This window comes from Tursiops truncatus, chromosome 1, assembly GCF_011762595.2.
Source record: "Tursiops truncatus isolate mTurTru1 chromosome 1, mTurTru1.mat.Y, whole genome shotgun sequence".
Lineage (NCBI taxonomy): Eukaryota > Metazoa > Chordata > Mammalia > Artiodactyla > Delphinidae > Tursiops > Tursiops truncatus.
In genome coordinates, this window is record NC_047034.1 from 49,744,136 (window position 1) to 49,765,840 (window position 21,705).

At 52.5% G+C, this 21,705-nt stretch overlaps 1 protein-coding gene and 2 pseudogenes across 1 annotated transcript in view; 1 reads left to right on the plus strand and 2 right to left on the minus strand.

The window, feature by feature from the left end:
• Positions 1-14,567, minus strand: part of QSOX1 (quiescin sulfhydryl oxidase 1) — a 41,408-nt gene extending 26,841 nt beyond the window's left edge. The window contains exons 1-2 of the mRNA XM_033854034.2: positions 14,241-14,567; positions 4,934-5,034 (exon numbers count right to left, since the gene is read on the minus strand). Of these exons, the coding sequence (XP_033709925.1) occupies positions 4,934-5,034; positions 14,241-14,508 (369 nt within the window). The 5' untranslated portion in view covers positions 14,509-14,567. The remainder of the gene's footprint in view (positions 1-4,933; positions 5,035-14,240) is intronic.
• Positions 2,616-4,927, minus strand: LOC141278535 (heterogeneous nuclear ribonucleoprotein A1-like; annotated as a pseudogene).
• A 19-nt stretch (positions 14,568-14,586) lies between the features above and the next one.
• LOC117309577 (heterogeneous nuclear ribonucleoprotein A1-like) lies at positions 14,587-18,646 on the plus strand (annotated as a pseudogene).
• The last annotated feature ends 3,059 nt before the right edge of the window (positions 18,647-21,705 follow it).

Below are 21,705 nucleotides of genomic sequence, written 5' to 3' on the forward strand. Positions count from 1 at the left end.
CAAACTCCACCCACTCGGAAGTCCCCCACCTCCGGGAACTCCTCCTCCCCCATGAAGTCCTCTTCTGATGTGGGAAGGAAAGAACTCAGTGACCCCAGGCAAACTCCCCCAGCGTTCACCATGTACACATCACTCTCTGCCTGTCAACTAGCTGGGAGCTCTGAGTGCCCTTGAGCGCAGCGCCTTCCTGTCTGGCCGCCCTCGCTTATGTTTCTGGCCATGGCCTACAGGTCTGGCTTCTCCATGATGATGAGCACAGTGCTGTGCCCCGAGCAAATATTCACTCAACGGCTGTTGATGGATGGACTGCCTCAAATGGGGTATCACAGAGGGGCTACCACGAGCCCATAGGGCAACAGGAAGGAAGACAGCTAACATTTATGGAACTTTGTCTTGGCACTCTCACACGTAAGACCTCATTTCATAGTTGGCAACAATCCTATTAGGTAGATATTATCATCCCATTTTTCAGACAAAGAAACTGAGGCCAGCAGCTAGGGCATTAAATGACTTCCCGAGTCACAGTAAGCAGGGGAGCCAGGATTTGAACTCGTGTCAATTATCTCCTCAGAATCTTGCAAAGGGAAGACTTCTGTCCTCTCCCACCCAATGCTGCTGCTTCCTGTAATCTTGATCCCAGCCAGGCCTTTGGCTACAAAGGGTCCTACTCCATTACCCACTGAGGGGCACTCCTGCAGCCCACTGGCAAAGCCTCTACCCCTTAAGTTCCAACCTCTAGGTCCCCAAGCTCCAGCCAAAACCAGCTTTAAGCTACCTTTCCCTCCCCCCCTCTGTTCTCTTCCAGATGGCCACCGGCTCCAGTTTGATAGGGCCCTGACACAGCTGGACCGCCTTGCAGGGCCAGTTGTTTGCTAAACAGGCTGGGCTGGTAGAAGCGCACTGTTTGCTCACGGAGACAAGGCGCAGGAGGCAGAGGAAAGGGACAATGACACGTTACTGGGAGTGGCCATACTCTTGTACAGGCCTGTCCCCGTCATACCAGCGACACTCTCTCCCCCTGTTCAACACATGTCCTCATCTTAGAGCTCTCAGCCTTGATGGGTGGGAGCGAGGACAGGCTCCAGTCCCCAGGGGATGGCAGACAGGTACAGGGTCATCTCTCTGGCCTGCTGGCAGCCAGGCCCACCTCTAGGGTGTACTGCTTCCCAGAGGGTCCAGCCACACAGCCCACACGCACACCGGGCTCTCAACGGGCCAGAATCTCTGGAGATCTGGAATCTGAGTCGTGTTTTCCAAACACTAGAAGTAATCTAGTGGTAAGTTGTAAAATCAAGTTAGTGAATCACAGCCAGTACTTTTTAAAAAATACATAGAACAGAAAATAGCATGTACTGCACTTACGAAGAATAGTGTTTTATGAAACACTTGTTTTAGGGATAACAGATACAAACCAGCTTCTGGATCTCACTGTAAATGTTGTAGGTCACGGTAACAATGTTTGAAAGCCACTGCTTAGGGCCTTAGAACAGAGACTGATCAGGAGCTAGAACCACTTGCACCCTGGACCAGAGCCCTAAGGACAGGGCACAGAGCCCCTCTCCCTGCTGATACTGAACTGCAGGCTCCTCAGGAGAGGCTGGGAGGGCTTGGCCGAGGGGAGGTCACGACACTGGTCTCTGGAGCTCGAAAGAAATGCAAAGGTCACTACCAGCCCAGCTCAGCCCAGCCCAGCCAGATGCCGCCAGTGTGAAGGCAGTTAAGGAGCCCAGCTTAGGGCCCTGCCAGCACCCCTCCCACAGCAGGATGGGCGGTTGAGGAGATGATTAGTCACTTGGGGCACTCAGGCTGTGTGTGCTGAATGACTCAGATAGGTGCTGAAAAGCTTCTGGATCTCCCGACGTACCTGGGCCACCTCCTTCCAACCCCCCGAGCCCCAGCCTCTTTCAGACAGAAACAGAATGTCCCAGGCACCAGCCCCCACCGAACCCCCACAGGATGTCCCGACCTGGCCACGGGACCAATGCCAACCCCCTTCCCCTGTGCAGGGACTCCTGCTGCCACATTGATCTTCCCCCAGCTTCCCACGCGGGGCTGCTTGCCCTGCCTCAGCAGAAGGAACAGAGGGCTCCGTCCTCCCCTTGGAGAGTAATTTTGAATATTTTAAGTTACACATCTTGGGGCCAAGGATAGGACAATGGCCCTGTCATGGAAGCCTTTTACTTAAAAGAGACAGTTGACAAACAATGTCTCCGCTGCCACCTCTAAATGAGACGGCAGTAGCTGTTGGCTCAGGACACTTCCCCAGGCCAGCTTGGGGGCTTGGGCCCTGACCCTAAGTGGTAACAGGAGTGTGGGAGGGAGCTCTCCGGGGCTGTGGAAACCCTGAACGCAGCAGGATTTCACTGGCCATGAGAACAGAAAGGTCACATGGAGTTAGAGCTGGATGTTGCTGGAGGAGCCTGGGGCCTTGCTCTCCAGGTGAATTCTCCTGGCCTCATCAGGCTCAGATATGGTTCATGGTTCTGCCTGGCAACTGAAGCCCCTGAACTCAGAGATATCTTGTTCCAGGGACAATGCTTGGCTTTTCAGTCTTCAAAGGCATTCCCTGATTATTCTTTTTTTTTTTTTAAAAAAAAAGACACATTCATTCAGCGTCATGATCAGACTATTACATTTAGCAATCAACAGCATGGGTGCAAAAAAAAATCTATATTAAAACCCTTTGTTGGAATGCTTTACACTTTCCACAGAACAGAAACTAAAATAACCTGTTATACAATTAGTCACAAATACAGTCCTCGAGTGTTTTTGCCCATACACATGAGCATTGTCTAAAACGTGTCTTCTTTGTAGCAGCTAGGCCCTGCCACCACTGTGCTTGGCTGAGCTCACAAATCCATTGTAACCTGTAGCTTCCCTGTCACTTCCCTGGCTTCCTCTCCTGCTAAGCTTTGTTTCCTGGCAGTAACCAAAACCTTCTGCCACTGCCACAGCTACTGCTGCTGCTGGAACCACCACAGCCACCTTGGTTTGGGGGTTTGGCAAAGTATTGGCCTCCACCACCACAGGGGCCAGAACTTCTGCCTCCAAAGTTTCCTCCAAAATTTGAAGATTGATTGTTGTAACTGCCAAAATCATTGTAGCTTCCACCACCTCCAAAATTGCTTCCATTGTTACTAAATCCATTATAGCCATCCCCACTGCCACCATATCCACCACCACTGCAGCTGCCACCAAAGCCAGCTCGACCACTGAAGTTTCCTCCACGACCAAAGCTGTCATTCCCACCAAAACCCCCTCCACGACCACCACCAAAGTTTCCAGAACCACTTTGACTTCTTTGGCTGGATGAGGCACTAGCCGTCTCTTGCTGAGATAGGGCTTTCCTTACTTCACAGTTGTGGCCATTCACAGTGTGGTATTTCTGAATGACAATCTTGTCTACAGAGTCATGGTCATCAAAGGTTACGAAAGCAAAGCCTCTCTTTTTGCCACTGCCTCGGTCAGTCGTGATTTCAATCACTTCAGTTTTCCCATACTGTTCAAAATAATCTCTTAGGTGATGTTCTTCAGTGTCTCCTTTAATGCCACCAACAAAAATCTTTTTCACAGTTAAGTGGGCACCAGGTCTTCGAGAATCTTCTCTTGAGACGGCCCTCTTTGGTTCCCCAACTCTTCCATCCACCTCGTGTGGCCTTGCCTTCATGGCCGCATCCACCTCCTCCACAGTGGCACACGTGACAACCCCGAAGTCTCTGGAGCGCCTGGTGCTTGGATCCCTCGTTACCACACAGTCTGTGAGTGCTCCCCCTGCTCACGATGGCTCCTCAGACTGTCATCGGTTGTTTCAAAAGCTCAAACCTCCGATGCAGCGCTTCCACAGCTCTTCGGGCTCTTTGGGTGACTCTGACTTAGACACGACGGCAGTGGAGGTGGGGGAGACGTCGACGATGCTTACTCGGTGGCGTCCACGGGCAGAAAGGAGATCTACCGAACGTATCTCCTGATTATTCTTAGTGGCCACAGAGGAAATTGCTTTTGTAGATGCCATTCTGGTGGGAGCAGGCTAATTATTTATAGGTGGAGAGGGAGATTTTGATTTGGATTCTTTAATTTGGAAGAGAACTAACTGGATTACGGCTGGGCCTGAGCTCTGGGGAGGGTGCTAAGTATAACGGCACAGCCTTGCTGCGCTGGGCTTCCCAGGGCCTCTGATGTGACAGCCTTGGAAGTTGTCCAGATGTTAATTAAGTGGCTGATGCCCCGCGGTGGGCAGGCTGGCAGGCAGGGCCTCATCAGAGAGCCCGTGCTACTTGCAGCCAGAGGCGGGGTGACAGGGCCCCCGCGCCTTGGGTGTGATGTCTCCCGTGATGGAGATCCCTGCTGCCCGAGGCACTGGGCTAAGGCTCTCCTGCCAGGTCACTTCTGAGCCTCTTGGGTTCAAGGCACTTGCCTGATGAGGATGAGGTTGGCCAGTTGTCTCAGGGGACCTTTTCTGGGGGACCATGAGACCCCCTGGGTCTGATCCTGCCTACAGGTGGGTCAGAGCCTAAAGCCCGGTTTTACAGGGTTTAGATCAGCCCTCTAAGGCTGGGAGGTCAGGCGGGAGAGGAATTGATTGGAAAGAGGCCCCTGGGAGCTGGGAGCTCTCACCAGCTCAGGTGATGATCAGTTCTCACAGCTACAATCTGCCCATCCCAATACAACCACACACAGCCCCTTTTCTTTATAATGGGGAGCATGTGCCAGACCAAGTGAGCCTCTTTCTTTTCTGTCTCCCAGCTCACATCCCTTTCTGCCTCTAAAATAGGTACATGCTCTAGGGGCTGTGATTTAAGCAGGTCAAGCCCAGAAGCCTGGGAGGACACCACAGAGCCCAGCAGTCAGGCAGACACCAGGGAAGCATGGAGCAGCTGACAATGTGCTCCGACAGCACTGCCCCCGAGCCCGCTCGCCCCTCCTGGTCACACACCCTCACAGTCGGGAAGCCAGGGATGTCGAAGTCTCTGCAGACTGCGGTGTTGGTCTCCTGAGCACAGTCCAGGGCGGCGAGATTCAGCGCCGGCCTCCAACCTGAAAGGACAAAAAAAAAAAAGAAACGAAAAAAACCCTGAGGTAAGTAAGAGGGGCTAGCACCTCTGCCTGCTGACCTCGCCCACCGCCACCAGTGCCCACGGCACCTGCCTCCAAAGCTCTTAGGAGAAAGGTCACCCCTTCCTCAAAACACGGCCTCAGAGATAGTTGGGTTATTCTGCATTTAGCCTGTGCTTACGACACAGTTAAGTAGCTCCGGTAACCCACTCAGAACAGCAAGCTGTGTCCCCCGTTGTTCTGCAGTTGGGGAGGGGCACAGGGGCTGGAGGAGCTGAAGAGAGAGATGAGATGAGCCTGGCCCTCTTGGGGAAAAGCCCCTGGGATACTGCCTCTGTCTCTGCTGCCCTCTAGAGAGAATCAGCTCCAGAGGGGTGAAGAGCACGCCTCAGGAGGGCTGAGTTCCCCCGCGGACCCTCGGTGAAGGCCTCTGAGGCCAGAGGTAGTGGCCAGCAGCCCAGCTTGGGTGGGTGGGACACAGGGTGGTGGGCACTGGCCCCCCCGGCCAGGGGTGGAGGCAGAAGTGCAGGGGAGGAAGGCGAAGACACCTGGGATCTAGAAGCCACAGGGAAAGAAGCCCTGAGGCCAAAGTCTGGAAGATAACAGCTCCCCAGGCCGGCTGCCTGGGCACCCTGCTCCTTCATCAGGCCCCGGGCCACAAGGCCTCCCTCCGCTGGAACTTACTGGCAGAGAGAACAATGGCACCGTTCTGGGCCACAGCCCCGGATCTGGGAAACAGAAAACAAACTCATCTACCGGGCAGGCCTCCTGAGCTCCAGTTCCAGGTCAGGTGCCCCGGGAGCACCTACCAAAGTGCCACACTACGGTGAGGCTGCTCCCGCCAGGATGGAGGATGTGCACGTGAAGCTGCACAGACGGTGAGCTGGCGATGCGCTGGTGCCACGCCGTGTGGCACGCGGCTGTGAAGGTACGTGGCCGCAGGGCAGACCAACCCTGGGCACCAAGCAGGGGCCTGGCAGGAAAGGCGAGAACCGAGTGGAGCCCTGACCGTCAGTCCAGGTGACAGGAAACCAGGGCACGGGGTGAGCAGATGAGGAGGGGAGAGTGAACAGGGCTGCAGAGGCGATGCCGCGGGAAGGCAGGCAGGGGCCAGCGTGGGCGCGCCGGCCTGGGGCTCAGGGCTGGCTGCCCAGCACCCTCCCCAACGCGGGCATCTCCAGGCCGATGAGGGAAGGGGCAAGCCTGCCTGAGGAGTCAGGGAGGGCACACATGCTCCCCACAGGGCCCTACCCCTCCCACCTGGAGCACAGGATGGGGTGGGGGGACTTACACAGGCAGCCCATGCAGAACTCGCTAATGACGGAAGACTAATATCCAAATAACATCCCTGAGACCTGTGGCTTTGCCGGGACCTCTTACCTCGCCCCAGAACCTGTCCCTTACAACATCTGAAAAAACACTACTTCCAAAGGCATCAGAGCTCCCAGAGCCTTTTACGCCCAGGGTAGGAGTGTCACCCTCACTTCCACAACAGATGTATGGAAGAGCCAGGATGCCTCCCAGACACCCCTGACCCATCCCTCAAAGGAAAGGCTCCGAAGGTTCAGAGCAACTAAGCTGGTCCTTCTTGGGGTGACACGAGGGAGGGGGTCTGGCACTGTGAGGCAGGCCAGAGGCAGCACCTGCTCCCCCCAGCCCCTCTCCCCTTCTCCTTTCTTGCTGGCAATGGACATTTGGCACTGAATCCTGGGAGGAGGGAGGGAGTGGGGATGGGGGAGTGGGGTGTGAATGGAAGTGTTCAGCAGAGACAGGTGAGCCACACACCGCGATGCCATTTCCCCAACATCCCCCGCTACCCCATCTCACCAAACCCCTTCTGGGGAGCTCTCGGCTCCCCTAGCACAGGAGGGCAACAGTTTGAGCTACAAATACACGCCAACCCGAACGGCCTGCATCCTTCAGCTTTACATCTAGCTGGAAGGGCAGCCTGCTGTGGTCAGTGACCAGGGTCTGCTCCACACTGGGCTCGGCACAGCAGCCCTCCTGCCCTCCCTGACACTCTGCTCTCCCCTGACCCCTCCCCCACTGCCAGCACCACGTAGGAGGGACAGAGTCAGGCAGTCCAGCCACGCGGAACCAATAATACCAACCAGCTTCCTGTCCTGTCCGCCCCCCCGTCTGGAGTCTCTTCCTGCCCTCCCCCATGTCTCCTCTCCCCACCCCCGGGTTCTTTACCTCTCACATCGCCTCTGACCTACCCTCCTAGGGAGCTAGTGCAGGGTTTCTTGTCCAGATGAAATGTCTCATTTCCCTCCTGGCCAAGGTTCTAATATGCTCCATCACCAGCCTACCCAGCCACCAGTGATCTTTTCTATCTGCAGATCTATGTCGCTCTCCACTCAATATTCTTCGGGGGCTCCCATTGCCTCTAGAAGAAAACTCAACAGGCATCAGGCCACTCTTAATCTGGTCCCTCCCCACCCAGCTTCCTCTTACCATTTCCCCAAATTATGCTCCAGGAACGCTGACAGTTTTCTCCTTCCTTGAAAGCACAATGCTCATCTAGGCTATTCCCACAGCCACCTCTACCCTCCCAACAAACTCCCAGTTGTCAGGCACAACTCAGTTTGAACGGGATTCTTCCCCCAAGCCCAAGGCTCAGGACCCTGTTCTCGTTTCCACCACACAGTTACAAGCCTGTCCATCCCTAAACGTCTCTTCATCCTTGCGTCCTCCTTGCCTAGCTTCCCCATTAGCCTGCACACAATAGGTGCTCCGTGACTATCGACTGAACGATACAACTGACCCAGTCCCGGGGCCGCTACAGGGCTGGAACATCTTCTCTCAGCCTTACTCTATCCTCAGGTCCAGGCAGGGGGTGAGGTTAATGCCCGTCACCTGTGAATGCAGGAGACGTGAGCTGCCCAGGGATGGGGTTTTGCCCTGGATCACAGGCAGAGCAGCCCAGGCCTCCTTTCTATGGCTCCTCTCCTGCCCAAGGGAGGCCCAGCAGAGGGTGGGAAGCACAGGTCACCCTGTAGGGTCATCTGGCACATTTCAGGCTTGGCTCCGGCTCTGCATCTAGGGCTTTTTTCAGGGAGACCCCCAGGAGAGGCCCGGCTGTTCTCAAAAGAATCAGCAAGTCAATTAGACCTAAGGGCAGAAGAGTGGCACTTTTCTGTCCTTCCACCAGTGAGGGCCCCTGGCAGGGGGTCTCACAAGGCCACCTGGCAGGGACCAAGGACAGCAGGCCTCAACCACTCCACTCCTCTCCTCTCCAAGAGTGCAGGCCGCCATCCCTCGGGCCAGAGTTGTTGTCTGTTGCCCGCTGGGGCATGAGGCTCTGAAGGCACAGGGAGAGGAGAGGACAGAAAGCTAGTGTTCAGCGAGCGTCCACAGATTTTGTGTCCTCCAGATTTGTGTCCTCCAGATTTTCCCACTCCACCGCCGCCATTGGAGGTGGGCACCATTTTACCCACTTTACAAACGAGGACAGAGACCAAGAGACCTCCAAGTGGTCCCAGGGCTACCAGACCCCAAACCCCACTTTTGTCCCTCTGCCTCACCAGGGTCAGGATGCTACCTTTAGACTTTTGCTGTCTGCTCCACTCACAACCTTCCCCATGAGAGAGAAAATGGTGAAGACAGTTTCCTCTTCTAGCCACATACCATTCTCTATAACGCCCAAGAGCTGGTCAATATCATAGACTCAGCCTTTACCTAGATGACAGTGATATCAGGCACATAGAGAGTTTATCATGTGCCCAATGTAGGTGCGCAGCTACGCTATGAAGAAAGTAAGGAGGTGTTTATTCCTCTCTAGACTGTAAAATAGAGACCAGATAACTGTGCCCGAGGCACACGACTCATCAGTGGTGAATGTGGGATCTGAACCCAGGATCTGAGCCTCCCCGGTGGTCTCGAGAGGGCCCAGGACACAACAGAGAGCTTCTCTGTTCCCAGCCAGGAAACTCAGAGGGGACAGGGTGGGGTGGGTATTAGTAATGGGGATGGAGGCGGGAGGTGATGCCTGAGAGTTCTCAGCTCCCAGCTCCTGGAAGGTCCGGGACTCCTTCTCTTCACGCCTTGATTCCCTGTACCTCCACAAAATGGAACCGGTGCCTCTTCTTACCAGCCCCAGCCCGAGGGGGAGGGGGAGGGGAAGCCCGGGGCCGGTCAGGTGCTGGGAGAGTCCGGGCTGAGAAATGTTTCCCAGGAATATCAACGTCAAGACCTTAAGGAGCCATAATGACCTATAAAGCTCTGTTCTGACCCTAATCACTGCGGACCTGACTGTTCGTCATTCTAGTAACCGTACCAGGAATAGAGAGGACCCTTATCTGGGTGCTCCACTGGTAAAGCAAAGCTGCATTTACGGGAAGTGCACTGCTGTCAAAGAGGTTCAGAGCTGGGGGAGAGAGGCTTTTTAAAGTGTCAGGTGACTTAATACCACAACCTGCAGGCCTAACACCAAAAGGATTAGCAGTCTCAGTCCAGCCCTACTCTTAGGGAGAAAAAAAACTTTCCTGGTGCAATTACTGCCTTGGCAAAGTAATCTCCCCACTGACAGAGTAAATGAGCAAATGGAGCGGACGGGAGGGGAGGGAAGTGTAGGCAGCACAGCTGCGGACCCTGGGTGGCGGGAGAGGGGATGCTTTCTGGTGGGCTCCTTCTGGAGTCACAGGCGGCATACCCACCCCACTCACAAGGCCAGGAAGGGGCACAGGACCCAGAGTCACAGGGCTTGCAGACAGCTGCAACTGGTCGAAGCACCATGAGCTCCACACGTCTCCTCTCTGGGTCTCTGTTTCCTCACCGGTCACACGAGGGCCAAGATGAAGGTGTCTCCAGTCCTTCCCAGCTCTGACAACCATGGGGCGTTGGATGGCAAAACACTCTCGCCAAGAAGCATGGCCGTGAGGCCTCTGAGTGCTAAGCAGCCTGGGCCTCTGTTAAGGCAGGGGCCAGACCCACCCAAACCACAAGAGCCAGTCAGGTCGAGAGGTCAGAACGAGACCCGCGCCTGAGTCTCCGGGAGTCCTCCTGACACAGGGAGTTGGCCAGGCCTATGCCATTACCACGACATCCCTTCCTCCTTGTTGCCGGCTTCTGGGCAGTGAGGTCATGACGTGGACAAAATGCCTTCCCCGCCCCTCACACCTGGATGACACACCAGGTCTGAGTCAAGAGGAGCCACGGCAGCCCCAGAAGACCTGGTCACTCACAGCCTCATCTGGAAGCCCGTGAGGCTTGTGCCATTGGTCTGCACGAGTGTTCAGTGAGCTGCTACCCTGCGCCAGGCTCTGCACTAGCAGCGCACGGGTACAAGCAGGAGAGGACGGCCCTGGGAGAGAAAAGGAGGAAACCAACACTGCTTGCTGTCACTCAACACCCACGCCTTACAAATCTCATCTCCACACTCTGCACAGGTCATTTTCCCACCTGGAGTACGCTTCCTCCTTCTCCCCGCTCTCCACCTGCCCAGGCTCTGGAGAGTCAGGAAGAGCTGGGTTCAAGAACCTCCTCCAGGGACTTCCCTGGTGGCGCAGTGGTTAAGAATCTGCCTGCCAATGCAGGGGATACAGGTTCAAGCCCTGGTCCGGGAAGATCCCACATGCCGCGGAGCAACTAAGTCCGTGAACCACAAATACTGAGCCCATGAGCCACAGCTATTGAGCCAGTGCGCCACAACTACTGAAGCCCACGTGCCTAGAGCCCATGCTCCGCAACAAGAGAAGCCACCGCAAAGGGAAGTCTGCGCATCACAACCAAGAGTAGCCCCCACTCGCCGCAACAAGAGAAAGCTTGCACACAGCAACAAAGACCCAACGCAGCCAAAAATAAATAAATAGATAAATGAATAAACTTATTAAAAAAAAAAAAAGAACCTCCTCCAGGGACTTCCCTGGTGGTCCAGTGGTTAAGACACTGTGCTTCCACTGCAAGGGGCATGGGTTTGATCCCTGGTCTGGGAACTGAGATCCCACATGCTGCATGGTGGGGCCAAAAATAGAAAAAAATAACATAAAAAAAGAACCCCCTCCAGCATCTGTGTAATCTTGGGCAAGTTACTTATCAGTTAAAAAAAAAAAGTTATCTGTTGCTCAGATATTTTCTCATAAAGATTATACACAACAGTGGCCTATAGAGGCCCTCAGCACAGTGCCTGACATAAGGCAAGTGTATAATAAATAACTGCTTAGATAAAGGCCTTTGGTGACCAGGCCTCTGTCACTTTCCCCTTCCCTGAATTCCCAAAACAAGAAATGACTGAGTTATGCTCTTTTGACCCTTTTCAAATACAGCTTCTTACTGGTGCCAATTTCCCTGCTGTGTGATTTACCCAATGGCAATGTAAACAATACTCTGCACACAGAGGTCACTCAACAAGTATCTGCTGACTGATTAGCCAGTGACGAGGACTGAAGGTCTAAAATGAACACAATCAATTTCCCAAACACACGGTGAGGCAGTAAGAGTTGCTCTGGAATAGAAAGGGGTAAGCCAGACCCTTAGAAACAAGCGCTCTGCCCTAGGGTAACAACTGCCGCAGAGAACCTAGCCTACAATTTACTGAAGAAATGAGCCGGGGCCAGTCAGATTAAATGCCTGAGGCCAGTTGGGCAGGGTTGCAAAATTCTTCTCTCCTCTCATGACCTTCCACAGTCTCACTGCTCCTACCCAAGGCATTCATACCAATGGCAGAGGGCAGGGGCCACAGGCCCATGGGCCCAGGGTGGTGCGAGAGCAACCCTCTGCCGGCCCACGACCAAACTTTCTCAAGGAACCTCAGAATACGGAGATGTTAAAGGGCCTCACCAGGAAACACCTCCTTGGATTGGCGTGGAAGCATTCTTTATCATTGCAGGCCAACACCAGGTTCGGCCAGCGCTCCCCCCAACATGATCTTGCTTAGGGGGCTGACACCTCCATGGTTCATGGGAGACTTCCAGTTCTCACCTGAATCTCCCATCTCCCATGGACTGTGGTTCATCTCTACGGACACCATTTTCCTTTCTGACGTTAAGTTTTGATTTGCTTTTTTTAGGGAAACTCTCACTCCATGCACTGGGGAGAAGACCCCTTTGGGAAGTGGCAACCCTCATCCAGGAGCAGGCTGGGTCAGAATCCGGATGTGCAATTCATTGGAAAACTCTGGGTTGCCAGAGGCCAAACCCATGAGTCAGCTGGAAGCTAATCTTTCTGTTCAGCACTCTCAAGATGTAAGAATCTTCTAGATTGAGTCCACCTGCGGCCATTAAGGGACTTCTATGGCCTCAAAGTGTAAACTGATGTAGGAATTTTTATGACGTTCAGGCCCACAGTGTCCCCTGAACACCTAGTGCCCCTCAGGTGTTCCAGCTCCAAGTTCAACACTCTTCCTACCTCCTGCCCTGACCAGATGTGCTGACATCACTGAAATGATGCAGTGTGAAGAGCTGCTGAGAAATGGCACATTCAAGTGATGGGAACAGAGAGGCATGCAGACAAGTGTCTGCGTGTAAACTGGAGGGAAAACGGTTCATCGGTTTTGTTTAAAAATAACTTTCCGGGCTTCCCTGGTGGCGCAGTGGTTGAGAGTCCGCCTGCCGATGCAGGGGACGCAGGTTCGTGCCCCGGTCCGGGAAGATCCCACATGCCGCGGAGCGGCTGGGCCCGTGAGCCATGGCCGCTGAGCCTGCGTGTCCGGAGCCTGTGCTCCGCAACGAGAGAGGCCACAACAGTGAGAGGCCTGTGTACCGCAAAAAAAAAAACAAAAAAAACAACAAAAAAACCTTTCCAAGACCATATGGCTAACAGATGATACATCTTTCCATCTAACCACTTCAGGAACCACCCTGCAAGCTGCTCAAGGGAAGAGGTGGCCTGAGTTTGAAAACCAACATCTACAAATGCACTACTCTACCGCAAAGAGTTGAGTGTATCAAGAAAACGGCACAGCAGGGGAACAACAGTTCCAGTTCTTCCCTCTCCAGGAAGAGGCCTACGCCCTAAGATGCCTCATTCAGTGACCGCTGAAGGTCAGCAGCCCTGCTAGGGCCCTAGCACCACCTAGTTATCAGGAAATAACTCCATTCAGAGGCAGCAAATCAGAAGCAAACCACTACCATCACGCCACGCCAGCCCCGCCAAATACCCACTACCTGGTCTAGGCAGATGGATGACACCACAGGGATCTTTACCTGTGCAAAGGAAACTCTGAGATAATACACATCAAGTACTCACTCAGGAAGGTGTCTGACATACAATACAGTAAGCACTCAATAAATATTCATTACTATTGTTGCCATATTTACTCAGCTCCAATCTTAAGTTTTTAAAAACATTAACCTTTCTGTAATGGAGTACACCTTTAAATCTCTATAACTCTATTAGCAGTCGGTCGTCTTATCCCTCTACCCCTCCGGCTGTTAGTAAATGAATGGTGGGTCTCACAACTGACAGTCTCTTAGAATGAAGGAAATACGGTATTAGTGGTCAGGCCAATGAAGGAGAAAATGGAGCAAGGGCCAAACCCACACCAAGAGGCTGCCCTCAGTCGGGCCTCTGGGCTCACAGGTTGAAGCAGAAGGAGAAGGTGCAGAAGGAGGGGGAAAGAGAAGGATGTGGCCCAGAAGCTAAGGAGCTGGAGGCAGCAGGTCAGGAGCGGCTGGGAAACAGCAAACAGGGAAACTCTGCCTCAAAGATACAGCTGAGAAAGGAAGTCTACGTTACCAGCAGGGTCTACTAGCCAACGGGTGGGGAAAGGAAGGAGGGAGTGGGAATAGGGGCGGCGGCAGAATGAGTATCAGTTCTTTTTCTCCCCAGCACTGATCCCACCGCAGCTGGGGAACTTGGTAGGAAGGGGTCTGCCACAAGGCTGAACTACAGGAAGCCGTAAGGTGTCAGGGAGGAGGAACAAAGGAGACCACGTCGCAGGTATGGGGGCCATAAGCCGGCAGAAGACTGACAAGGAAAGCAGAGCAGGTCTGGGGACCCAGACCGCGGGGACGGGGAGAAAACTCGGGACACCGGTCAAGGGGAAGAAGAAAGGGAGGGGCGGGAGCTAAAGATGGAGCTGAGGGCTGAGAAACTGGGGGGAACTGGGAGGGGCAGAGAGGAAGATGGGCGGAGGTGACAGGCAGGAGGAAGCGGAGAGCGTTTAAGGGGCCTCCGTGAGGCAGGTGGCGGGGATCCGCCCAGGTGGGGCGAGGGGAGCGAGCCTCCCCCAGCACCCAGTTTCTCACCTTTGACGTCTTTGGCCAGCGCCTTCCACGTCGGGGCGAAGGCGATGCAGTGGCCGCACCAGGAGGCGAAGAACTCCACCGCCCAGGCGCTCTGGGAGTCCAGCACGGCGTCGCGCAGGGTGCCAGCCTGCAGCAGCGTCAGCGGGTCGGAGGGCGAGTAGAGCGCCGAGCGCGGGGCTGCGCCAGCGCCGGACACCACCAGCAGCAGCGACAGCAGCAGCAGCAGCAGCGACGGCTGCGGCCCGGAGCCGCGTCCACAGCACTCCATCCTCTGCAGCTGCGCGGAGTCTACCACTGCGCACAACTTTCGGACGACTTGGTGCCGGGCGCCTCCACCGCACCTCTTGTCTCCGTCGCGGGGAGGAGCCACGTGACCCCGCCCACCGTGGCCTGGTGCCGCCCCTTTCCCCGCCCCCCCCCGCCGGCCAGTGGGCAGGAAAGCCGACGAGGGACGAAAACCGGAACCGGGCGCTGGAGTCCGGGCCCGGCTGCGAGCGCCCCCTTCGCAGTCCGCCGAGACCTCAGAGCTAGTCGGGTTCCCGCCTCGGCTCCAGGAGGCGGGGAGCTCAGCCCAGGCCCCGGAGCACCCCCCCCGCCGCCAAACGATAGGTGTGGGACATCCGCAGGGCAGAGTCCCGGGCCCGCGTTCCTGTCGCTATTGGGGACTCTGGGAAGTCATTTGGCCTCTCACAGGCCCCGTATCCAACGGGAAAAGAGTCCGTTGGAATAGATTGGACCGATTTATGCTGTTCCCAGAAGGTTCTGGGGATCCCACCAAGCGATAAGAAGTTGTGAATTAGAAGCACGTGGGAGAGAAGGACGGGGGGTAGGACAGTCTCTGACTCTGTGACCACTATGACGCCACAGGGATCAGATGTGCCCACACCCCGCACTCCCCAAGGCCTGTGATCATCTAAGGAAAATATTATTTGAGGGCTTCCTAATTATGAATTAGAGGCCCCCTTCCATTTTAGTCTGGGCTGGATTGGCGTGGTCCATTGGGTGGAATCAGAGTTCCCTCAGCATGCAGGTCTGGCCACCTAAGGTTGTTAGGACGATTCCTCCAACTGGGGCTCCCAGCAGCCCAGGTACCCCACATCTAACTCTCCAGCCTACACACAGATCTCCATATTCACTTACATATCCCTCTCACGAGTAACCTGATAACTAATCTTGTGTTCATGTGTACTAAAGTGTTGATGATTAATTTTCTGTGGTCTACCTTTTGTAGTTCCAGTGCTGAGTTATCTGAAGGGGAGCAGGCGTTCCTCAGAGTGCCGTCACGTGATCTTTTCCCTTTGTGTCTGCTGGGTTAGGCCACCTCACCTGTAAGCCATCTGAGACTAGATTTGTTATTCATTCAACATTTACGGAGTGGTTTCTTTGTGTCAGGCACTGCTCTAAGGTACTAAGGCTGAGGCAGTAAATAAAACCAAGACTCTACAGTCATGGAACTTATGTTCTAGTGTGGATAGGGATAGAGAGATGTAAATGTTGATCCTATGTTGACAAAGGCTATGAAGACATGTACAATAGGGTAAGAATAAAGTGACAGAGGAAGTGGTATTTATTTTAGACAGGGAGGTCAGTGATGGGCCCATCCCTGATATTTGCAGGGCCAGGGTAAATAGTGCAAATGGAGGCACGCGTATCATATGTCTACATAATTTAAAATTATAAACCAATTTAAACTGTTATGTAAAATTCCTGTCCTTTCATGTTGACAAGTATACCTTCATAATAATCTGGAAGGCCAAACTTAAGTTTAGAAATCTCAGACTTCCCCCAAGATGTGCACTGGAATGGGGCTGCTTAGGTCCCTGGCCCTCAACCTTCCTCCTACTCTTTGCACCCCAGCTCTATCCCATACTTCAAGGGAACTTGTGCCCACACCTATAGCATCCCTGTCTGCACATCTGAGCTCCATCTATACCTCCAGCAAATAGCCGCTCCTTGGTTCCTTAAGAGAACAGACCTTGGAAAAAGGCTGATGCAGTCTCTAGAAGCTGGCCTGGTGCTACTGGGGTAGGGAGTTCTAGGGTCTCGTGCACCCGCAGTATGATCTAAAAGGGGTGAGGCACAGGGGCTTTGGGTGGACTCATCCCCTTGGCCCATGGTCTTCTAGCTCTGTGGAAAGAGGTGTGGCTGGAAGAGGGCCAGAGAGCTCAGAAGACAAGGTAGGGGCTCCTCCTGCCCCAGTCTTAAGGTAGTTCTAACGGGATAACATTTGAGACAAAGACCCGAATGAAGAATGGGAGGGAAACTTGTGGCAATGTGAGATAAGAGCATTCCAGGCAGAGATCTGGAGATTGGAGCTTTGCTCCCTTCATGAATTCGTATTCTCTGTGCCTGAACAGAGAATAGGCTTTGAACATATTCTCAAGTTCAAAGTCTTGAACTGCATAGATAGTCCCCTAGCAACCCTGGATTCCAAGGGGTGGAAGTACTCCAGCGGCTAAATCAGGGGCCAGGAAAAGTCAAGTGCCTTCACATGTCTCTATTGTTAAAAAATGTTATAGTTATCTTCCCCAGGGAATTCCCTGGGAATTAAGGGGACAGTTTTGGCTAAACATGAAGAGTACCTGGGAAGCACAACTCACATAAGTACACGAAGATTTGCTTGTTCACATGTCTATTTCAGAACATCAGAAATGGAAAAGAATACAAATGATTTGAATGGAATAAAGTTTCTTGGCAATGGGGCCAAAGAAATTAGCCTTGAGAGTTGTAAAATCTGGGGCTTCAATATCTCAGAACAGCAATACAGGGATTTTTTTTTTTTTTTGCGGTACGCGGGCCTCTCACTGTTGTGGCCTCTCCCGTTGCAGAGCACAGGCTCCAGATGCGCAGGCTCAGCGGCCATGGCTCACAGGCCCAGCCGCTCCACGGCATCTGGGATCCTCCCAGTCCGGGGCACGAACTCGTGTCCCCTGCATCGGCAGGCGGACTCTCAACCACTGCGCCACCAGGGAAGCCCAATACAGGGATTTTCAACTTTAAGTCTTGGACGTCTGTTCGAACAGAATCTTAAAAGGAGTCTCCAATAAAAGCAAGCTGCCCATAAACAGAGGGATGGATAAAGAAGATGTGGTAAAGAGATACGTTCGGTAGATCTCCTTCCTGCCCGTGGATGCTGCCGAGTAAGCATCGTTGACGTCTCCCCCCCGCCCGCCTCCACTGCCGTCATGTCTAAGTCAGAGTCACCCAAAGAGCCCGAACAGCTGTGGAAGCGCTGCATCGGAGGTCTGAACTTTGAAACAACCGATGACAGTCTGAGGAGCCATTGTGAGCGCTCACAGATTGTGTGGTAACGAGGGATCCAAGCACCGGGCGCTCCAGAGACTTCGGGGTTGTCACGTGTGCCACTGTGGAGGAGGTGGATGCGGCCATGAAGGCAAGGCCACACGAGGTGGATGGAAGAGTTGGGGAACCAAAGAGGGCCGTCTCAAGAGAAGATTCTCGAAGACCTGGTGCCCACTTAACTGTGAAAAAGATTTTTGTTGGTGGCATTAAAGGAGACACTGAAGAACATCACCTAAGAGATTATTTTGAACAGTATGGGAAAACTGAAGTGATTGAAATCACGACTGACCGAGGCAGTGGCAAAAAGAGAGGCTTTGCTTTTGTAACCTTTGATGACCATGACTCTGTAGACAAGATTGTCATTCAGAAATACCACACTGTGAATGGCCACAACTGTGAAGTAAGGAAAGCCCTATCTCAGCAAGAGACGGCTAGTGCCTCATCCAGCCAAAGAAGTCAAAGTGGTTCTGGAAACTTTGGTGGTGGTCGTGGAGGGGGTTTTGGTGGGAATGACAGCTTTGGTCGTGGAGGAAACTTCAGTGGTCGAGCTGGCTTTGGTGGCAGCTGCAGTGGTGGTGGATATGGTGGCAGTGGGGATGGCTATAATGGATTTGGTAACGATGGAAGCAATTCTGGAGGTGGTGGAAGCTACAATGATTTTGGCAGTTACAACAATCAATCGTCAAATTTTGGACCCATGAAAAGAGGAAACTTTGGAGGCAGAAGTTCTGGCCCCTATGGTGGTGGAGGCCAATACTTTGCCAAACCCCCAAACCAAGGTGGCTGTGGTGGTTCCAGCAGCAGAAGTAGCTGTGGCAGTGGCAGAAGGTTTTGGTTACTGCCAGGAAACAAAGCTTAGCAGGAGAGGAAGCCAGGGAAGTGACAGGGAAGCTACAGGTTACAACGGATTTGTGAACTCGGCCAAGCACAGTGGTGGCAGCGCCTAGGTGCTACAAAGAAGACACGTTTTAGACAGTGCTCATGTGTATGGGCAAAAACACTCGAGGATTGTGTTTGTGACTAATTGTATAACAGGTTATTTTAGTTTCTGTTCTGTGGAAAGTGTAAAGCATTCCAATAAAGCATTTTAATGTATATATATATATTTTTGCACCCATGCTGTTGATTGCTAAATGTAATAGTCTGATCATGACGCTGAATAAATATCTTTTTTTAAAAAAAAAAGATGTGGTACATATATACAATGGAATATTACTTAGCAATAAAAAAGAACAGAATAATATCATTTGCAGCAACATGGATGAACCTAGAGATTGTCATATTGAGTGAAGTAAGTCAGCCATAGAAAGATAAATATCATATGATATCACTTATATGTGGAATCTAAAAAAAAGGGGGTACAGGGCTTCCCTGGTGGCGCAGTGGTTGAGACTCCGCCTGCCGATGCAGGGGACACAGGTTCGTGCCCCGGTCCGGGAAGATCCCACATGCCGCGGAGCGGCTAGGCCCGTGAGCCATGGCCGCTGAGCCTGCGCGTCCGGAGCCTGTGCTCCACAATGGGAGAGGCCACAGCAGTGAGAGGCCTGTGTACCACACACACAAAAAAAGGGCGGGGTACAAATGAACTTACTTATGAAACAGAAGTAAAGTCACAGAGGTAGAAAACAAACTTATGGTTACCAGGGAATAAGTTGGGGGGAGGGAAAATTGGGAGATTGGGACTGACATATACACACTACTATATATAAAATAGATAACTAATAATAACCTGCTGTATAGCACAGGGAACTCTACTCAATAGTCTGTAATGGCCTACATGGGAAAAGAACCTTAAAAAAAAAAAGAGTGGATATATGTATAACTGATTCACTTTGCTGTACATCTGAAACTAACACAACATTGTAAGTCAACTATACTCCAAAAAGAGTTTTTTTAATAAAAAATAAAATTTAAAAAAAGCAAGATGAAAGTTGTGACCTACAGCAATAACCACTTTCTGTGGTCCATGGGGCTTCTTGGGAACCCCAGGGGTCCACAGGCTACCATTGGAAAACCACTGGTCTAGAACTGAAAGCAGAAAACATAAGTATCACAGCTTCCCTGCTTGCCCTTCCAGGAGCTTCCTGGGATGAAAAGGTGGCAGAGGAGGAAATCTACTCAGGAATGGGGTGTGGAGGGGAAACGTGTGCTGAGGAAAGCATTGAAAGCTAGCCAACTTCCCTGTTCCCCTTCCTGCATAGAGGCTATAGGAAAGTGAGGCAAGAGAAATCAGATGAGAGGATAATGATAGTATTGGCTAATAGTTTACATCTGCTCTTCAGAGCACTTAAAGATGTTACTCATTTAATCCTCATGCCAACCCTATGAGGGTGAGAGTATTATTATCCCATTTTTACAGATGAGAAGACTGAGGTCGAAGGAGACCTGCTGACTTTCCCACTTGTGAATCATTCATGTGTTATGCATAAATAAAAGAGAAGGAATTGGGGAGTCTGTCCACCAAAAATGAGATAGATGGTAAGAGGAATGCAGTTGATACAGATAATGATGGTGAGCAAAAGAACAGTGTTAGGTAAAATATGTCATGTGGTAGCAGAGCATTAGATGACTTTCCACTTACTCATTAGCACTGAGGATCAGACGGTGTGAGCAGCTGTAAGGCAGGTGCCCAGAATCTTTGCTTTGTCTCTTCAGAACTTGCCTCTTGGTCTTCTAGATGAACATCTCCATAGCTAGGGTTGGTTAGAATACCAGTTGTGAGAGTCAGAAGACAGGTAGTCAGAGTCTGTATCACTTAGATATGGCAGAAAAAAGAAGGCACATTCAAAAGTTTTGCTGAGTGGGGTGCTAATGGATGGACTGGTTCCAGAGGTGTGTGCGGGTAGAGGGAACCGACGAGAGATGTGAGGTCCTTAGCGACTGACAACAGGATGAAGTCCTTTCAGCACTCCTCCATGGGAGGAGACAAGGGGAGGGAACCCTGTGAGGAAGACCAATGGGTTCTGGAGTCCAAGAAGAGAGGCCACCCAACAGGAGCGGTGACCCCAAAATGCCGCCACTGCCAGGGACACAGAGCCAGGAGGAGAGCAGGGAGGCATCAGGAAAGTCTCGCTTCCCCCTCTTTCTCCCCCAGTCCTCTGCTGTCTTGCCATTGCCTCCCACTGGCCAAACACAGTCAAAGCCAGAGATGAGAATGCCCTGATTATAGCCCACAGTGGTGGGCTTCCAGGACAAAAGGCAGGTTAGAGGAGGGTGGAGAATGCAGAATACTGTACCTAAACTTGGGCTCTTCAAGAAATGAGAATGGAAAACACAAAACTCCCTGACCATCCTTCTGTGAGTCTCCTGTGTGGGAGCGGGGAACTGGAGATCTACCCATCCACCAGACAGAGAGCCAGCACACGAGGGCAGCTGAGCAATTCCTTCCCAGCAACTGGTTCTTTCCTGTTCAGACTTAGTCCAATGGTCTTATTCTTTATCTGTCAAGGAGACTGAGGCCCAGAAAGGTGAAGGCACTTGCTCAAGGCCACATAGCAAGGTCATGGTAGAGTCCATTCTTGTCAGACTTTCCAACATAGCTATCGAAGTACTGAGATGGGGACCGCTGTGAACGGGATATTTGGGGCAGAACCCCATGTTCAGGTAAAGCTTTCCTGGTCCTAAGTCATTTGTTGGCAATTCAAAGGGAATAGGCACCCCACATACACATATTTATAGCCCCCCGGCATGCTTCTACCCATCCTCCACCGCTCGCCCTCTGCCTCCAAGGAGAGCTGATTATTTAAAGTGGAATGAAGATATAAGGCTGTATGCTTGAGGCCTTGTTGTTCGGGCTCTCTGGCCAATATCAGGAGCGAAGCCTTTTAGGAACCTGCAAGTCATCAAATGAGGCCTGAGGTCAAAAGCAAGAAGGCCACATTGCTGAGTCGCTGGGTTAGAGGGTGCTCAGTCTTCCCCATAGGAGGCTTCTGGGGACCTTGCCAAATTTGTGGTACTTGTGAGACTGATTCGAGAGAAATTTAGGCTTCCAGAAGAGATGTCCAAGCACTTATTGAGCGCTTACTAGGGGCCGAGCTAAGTAAAGGGGCTTTGGGTAGGAGTATGGGGGGCGGTGTCAGTGAATAATACCCCTGTGTCCCCTCTCAAGTAAGAAACAAGCACAAGACACAAATGGAAACCAAAACTGCTCCACTTTCTTACA